General features: G+C 42.2%; 1 protein-coding gene across 1 annotated transcript in view; it reads left to right on the top strand.

The window, feature by feature from the left end:
• The first annotated feature begins 804 nt into the window (after window positions 1–804).
• Clspn (claspin) overlaps window positions 805–6,000 on the top strand; it is a 36,871-nt gene continuing 31,675 nt past the window's right edge. The window contains exons 1-2 of the mRNA XM_071617674.1: window positions 805–900; window positions 5,269–5,374. Of these exons, the coding sequence (XP_071473775.1) occupies window positions 877–900; window positions 5,269–5,374 (130 nt within the window). The 5' untranslated portion in view covers window positions 805–876. The remainder of the gene's footprint in view (window positions 901–5,268; window positions 5,375–6,000) is intronic.

Below are 6,000 nucleotides of genomic sequence, written 5' to 3'. Positions count from 1 at the left end.
GAGAGTTCAAGAGAGTTCAAAGCCAGCTTCAACAAGGGGCGAGGCGCTAACTGGGAATGGGAAGTGGTTCAGTGGTCGAATGTCTCTGAATTCAATCCTCAGTACCAATAAATAAATAAATAAATAAATAAATAAATAAAAATCTGGAGCCAGAGCTTTGATTTCCCTCTCACCCCAAGGCTTATTCAAAGGTGGGGAGTCCTCTAGGGGTGAGATGAGTGCTTTTCGAATCAACATCCTCGAATCAACTCTAAGTAAATTTATAAAGATCATCCAAGGATATTCTTTGGTATCTGAGAATCTTGCAAAACTTTTTTAATGTACAAGGGCGAGTGCCTTGTAGAAGCAGCCGCCAACATTTAGCTGCTCCAAGGATGGTGGGGGCGGAGCTCGGTCTTCCTGCGATAACAGAACACCACTAGGTGTTCGATTCCCAGTCTGCTTCTTGCCTGGAGTGCTCACCCCTCAATTTGCTTGGTGCGACCTGTCGAGCTACGGCAGGGGTCAAATGTCAAAGACCACCACTCATAAGGTCCCTTGTTGCAGGGATAAAAGGGCTGGGCCGCCCGGACCGGCAGGAAACTCCTACCCTTGGTTCTACTAACAAGAACAGCCAGTACCCGCCAAACTACCCTAGTTTATAGTCGTAGGGCCGGCAGGAGGCGCTTCGTGATTGGTGGGACGAATGGGGGCGTGGCCTTGGACGAAACGCCTCCTCCGGATTGGTGCAAATCATCGAAGGTGGGGCCTCCACTGCGGCTGGGCGCGAAAGCTCGAACGTCGCAGCCTGGCTGGAGACGGCGGGAGCTGCTGTCCCCAGGCTGAGGGAACCGGGAACCGAATCATCCGGAACAGAACGCTGGAGAGGCCGGACTCATGGCGGGCGATGTGGGTTCTGAAGTGAGTTTACGCACAAGCCTCCCACCGGGCAGCGGAGGCGGCAAGCCGAGGGTAGTGGTGGGTTCAGGCGGGAGTGGCGCTGAGCTGGGGCGCGGGGCCCGGCGGACTACAGCTCCCGGCGGACTCCGCATCTTCTCGGCTCTGCCAGGTGGGCTCGCGGCCGCGCGTGGGGTCCGCAGCCGGCTTCCCGCGCTCGGTTGGCGGCGGTGCCCCTGGGGTCGATGGTGCGCGAGGGCCTCCGCCCAGCCCTCCTCAGCTTGTCCCCGCAGCCCACCCTTCCCCTTGGCGCCTTTCCTGCCGCGCGGGCTCCTCTTACCGCGCCCCGAAAGAGAGAAGGCCGGCTCCGCGGGATGCGGGGCGAGGTTCTGAGTAGACCGGAGAGCTTGTGGAAGTTCGGAACCGGGTCTGAACCGGATCTTGGAGGTAGTCGTGCGCCGGCCCCCAGCGTTTCCCGACAGGTCTCCGGACGCGGAAGTAACACTCCGCGGTCTTCGCTGGCCGCTGACTGCTCCCAGGCGTCTCTGGTCAAAGAAAGCATCTGTTTCCAGATCTGTGCGCTTTTCTGAGGTCGGGACTAGGGCCAGGCTCTCTCGCCTTGGGAGCAAAATTTGAAGGAGCTACGGAAAAATTCAGTGATCAAGTGAAGTTCATATTAATGCAGTATTTTAGAAAATCAGAAATTAATGCAAAAAGCCTATGATTTGATCTTGAACAAAAGGGCAAACTTTTTTTTTTTCCTTTTGGTACTGGAGGTTGAACCTAGGATTGCTTTATCGCTGAGCCACATCCCAGACCTTTTAACATTTTTTTTCTCCAAATATTTGTTTTAGTTGTAGTAGGACACAACCTTTATTTTATTTTTATGTGGTGCTAGGTGAGCGCTCTACTGCTGAGCCACAACCCTAGCCCCATCTTTTTGAGACAGGGTCTCACTAAGTTGCTGAGGCTAGCCTTGAACTTGTGATCCTCCTGCCTCAGCCTCAGCCTCAGGCTCTGGGATTGCAGGCATGTGCCACCCCCCCCTGGCAATATAGCAAACTTAAATAAAGACTCGACCTTACATGATTTTGTCTCACCTCATCCTAATCCAATAAAAACCTTGTTTCCAACAAAACTATTAGGAAAAGCAGGCAGCTGCAGGTGTAGCTGATCTGTTGTCCCAAGCTACTGGGGAGGCTGAGGCAGGAAGATCACATTTTGAGACCCTAACTTAAAATAAAAAATAAAAAGGGCTGATGGTGTAGCTCCATGATAGAGCATCCCTGGGTTCAATCCCCAGAACTGGAATAATTAAATAAATAGAATAAATGATTTAAAAAAAAAAAAGAATAAAGCAAGCAGTTAACTTCATGAGACATAGTTGGCTAGTTTAATTTTTTAATTATATATACATATATACATATTAAACATTTAAAAATTTTTTAAAAGTCTTCATTACTGAGTTTTTAAAGACCCCTCAGCTCACTCTTTTCTTGGCACTGCTCTTTGAAGTTATTTGTACTGCTGCAAGTTGCCTACAGCAGATTTCCTTATTAAAAGTATCACTGTAGGGCTGGGGTTGTGGCTCAGAGTTAGAGTGCTCACCTACCATGTGTGAGGCACTGGGTTCCATCCTCAGCACCATATAAAAATAAAATAAAGATATTGTGTCCGCCTATATTAAAAAAAAAAAAGAGTGTCACTGTATATTGAGCCATATGGTTACTTAAACTCAGTTTTCACATTTATAAACAGAACTAATAGTGTTACTGCATTGGGTTGTTGGGAGGATCATCAGTATATACAGGATAATCCTTGGTGTTTCCTCATTACGTGTTTTCTGTGTTTATTATTTTAATAATTAGGTCAAGCATTCAAATCAATTTGATAGTTTTTTTGAGAAACCACTAGAGTAAGACCTTGTACTCAGTTACATTACAGATGTTAATCTGTTATTTTCCTTTTTATTAGTAAGTTGATTCAGAGCCCTGAGAACACCAAGGAAGGTAGATGACCTGGTATCTAGGGTCATCTTGGTCACTTACTGATCAAGTCCCTTACATTCCTCTCTTCCTTTATATTTTTGACTTTTATTTAAATTGCTTTATTTAGGAATTTTTAATCTCTATACACATAGAAAGCCATCATCTAATTTTGGCATTTATCAAATAAAGTCTTGTTTCTACTAATTTTCCCCCCTCAGGGAATTATTTGTAAGAAATCCCAGACCTCATACTGTTTCATCCATAAATAAATATTTCAATGTACATTTCTAAAAAATAAGAGCTTTCTAAAAAAGGATAGCCAAAATATTACCACACCAAAAAAACATCTAGTCAGTGTTTTGACTAATACATATATGTTTAGTTTTTGAGTTAGGATCCCAACAAAAGTCTACATATTGCAGGAGCTAAAATATATTTCTTAGCCAGATGTGGTGGTGCCTGTAATCCAGCATCTTGAGGCTGAGGCAGGAGGATCAATGAGTTCAAAGCCAGCCTCAGCAACTTAGTGAGGTCCTAAGCAATTCAGCGAGGCCCTGTCTTTAAATAAAGTTTAAAAAAAAAGGACTGGGGATGTGGCTCAGTGGTTAAGCCCCCCTGGGTTCAATCCCAGTACCGCCCCCCCCCAAATATATACGTTGTGTGTGTGTATATATATATGTAGATATAGTATATTTCCTGTAAACTCATTAATCTATAGGTCCCACCTCTTTTTTCCTTTTTTTTTTTTTTAAGTGCTGGGATCCAACTCAGGGCACCAGGCATGCTGGCAAATGATCTACTACTGAATAATACTCCCCAGCTTCTATTGTGAAAGAAACCACCTAGTTAGTCCTGTAGAATTTCCCACACCTAGATTGCATATCTCTCTCTCTCTTTCTCTCTCTCTCTCTCCCTCCCCCTCTCTCTTTCTCTCTCTCTCTCTTTTTGGTACCAGGGGCGCTTAACCACTGAGCTAAGTCCCCAGCCCTTTTGTTATTTTTAGTTGTTGATCAACCTTTATTTATTTATATGCCATGCTTAGACTTGAACCCAGTGCCTCACACATGCTAGGTAACTGAACTACAGCCCTAGCCCCTGAGCCCTTTTTTTATATTTTATTTTGAGACAGGGTCTCACTAAGTTGCTGAGACTGGTTTTGAACTCAATCCTCCTGCTTCAGCCTCCCAAGCTGCTGGGATTACAGGTTTGCACCACTGTGCCCAGATTAGATTACATATCTGTAGTGTATTTGTTTCCTCTATTTTCTGTAAATGGACAATAGTTCCAGAGACTGGATCAGATTCAGACCTGATTGTTCTGACAAGAATGCTTCATAGATGGTGTTGTACTTCTATTAGGCTTTATATAAGGTCTGATTGTTTCTGTTTTGGTAATGTTCGCAGCCATTAATGATCATTTTCTAGGTTTGTTATTTAATCAAGGGTTGCTAAAACTGTGACAGTCTGTCAATTCTTTATTGATTAACTAGGCATATTCTCAGAAGAAAAACTTCCTTTATTATTTATTTATTTATTTAGTGGTACTGGGGTTGAACTTAGAGGCCCTCTACTACTGAGCCATGCCCCTAACCCTTTTATTTAGGGTCTTACTAAGGTGCTAAGGCTGGCCTCAAATTGTGATCCACCATGCCCAGCTAAAACTTCCCTTATCAATCATTTGGATATATTGAGGAACAGTTCACATAGAAAAAAACATAATAAATGTTTGATTCTTTTCATTTATTTACTGTTACTCAGGGTTGGTTCTGTTAGTATCCTTCGGAGGTGCACAATGAATTACTTTCTGCCCAGTTTTTTAATTAAAAAAAAAATAATTGCGGGGGGGATACTGGGGGTTGAACTCAGAGGTACTCAGCTACTGAGCCATAACCCCAGCCCTATTTTGTATTTTATTTAGAGACAGGATCCCACCGAGTCACTTAGTGCCTTGCTTTTGCTGAGGCTGGCTTTGAACTCTCAATCCTCTTGTTTCAGCCTCCCAAGCTGCTGGGATTATAGGCATGCACCACGGCACCTAATTTATCCAGTAATTTTAAAGGTGTATAATGAATTTTGGTTTTTGTCTTAATCAAATGATTGTATTGGTTCTTTCCTTATTTCAATGTGACGATCCTGTGTTGATGTATTTATCAGTATGTTCTCTGTGTGTGTGTGTGTGTGTGTGTGTGTATGGGTGGGTGGGTGTGTGGGTGTGTTTTGAGATGGGGTCTTGCTGTGTTGCTTAGGCTGGTCTTGAACTCCTTGAATCCATGGGACCTTCCTTCCTACCTCAGCCTCCTGAATAGCTAGAACTACAGGCACACGCCATTGTGCCCAGCTCTTGGTATGTACTTGGACCTTTCAGTCACCTCCTAGTTAATGCAAAGCTTGTTTTCATTTTTTAGGTTCATTTAGAAATTAATGATCTAAAACTCATTTCACAAGAAGCAGACAGTCCTTCTGACAGTGGACAAGGCAGCTGTGAAACAACTAGGTCCTTGAGTGAAAAAGGTTTGTAATATTTAGTACTTTAATTTTAGGAATAGAGTGTGGGAGCCTGGGTTATAATGGATTATATTAACTTCGTTATTGTCTTGACTTATTGAATATTACTTATTAAGTTATTAATAAATCAGTTATTAATAATTAATAAGTCAATTATTACCATGTCTGTTGTTTATTATAAAAGCAAAATAATAAATAATAGTGCTTATGTCTTTTTGAAAATATTCCTTTTTGTTATATTGCTGAATTTGTAAAATATCCAGTAGCTATCACACTGCCTGGTTAAATGCATTTATCCTTTAATAAAAGTATTTTTAACAAGTACCAGAAGGATTAGAACAATTTTACACATTGTAAATATATATAATTACATTTTTCAGCCAGAGGCATTTCTCTTTAGAAAATGTTTTTCAAAATATATTTTTAGATATGCTTTGCTACAATATGTTCTTAATGATAGTTATATAATTTCACAAGGAGATATATCACTTGTATAATTGAATATATTTTTGAGTGTAGTGGGACTAAGAGGAAGGTCAATTACTTGTATACTTTTCTTTTTTCAGCACTTGGAATCGTACCCATGGACACTGTACCACTGAGCTACATCCCTAGACCTTTTTAAAGAAAAT

The sequence above is a fragment of the Marmota flaviventris genome, chromosome 10 (assembly GCF_047511675.1).
Source record: "Marmota flaviventris isolate mMarFla1 chromosome 10, mMarFla1.hap1, whole genome shotgun sequence".
NCBI classification, from domain to species: domain Eukaryota; kingdom Metazoa; phylum Chordata; class Mammalia; order Rodentia; family Sciuridae; genus Marmota; species Marmota flaviventris.
This window is presented reverse-complemented; position numbering and strand designations above follow the sequence as displayed.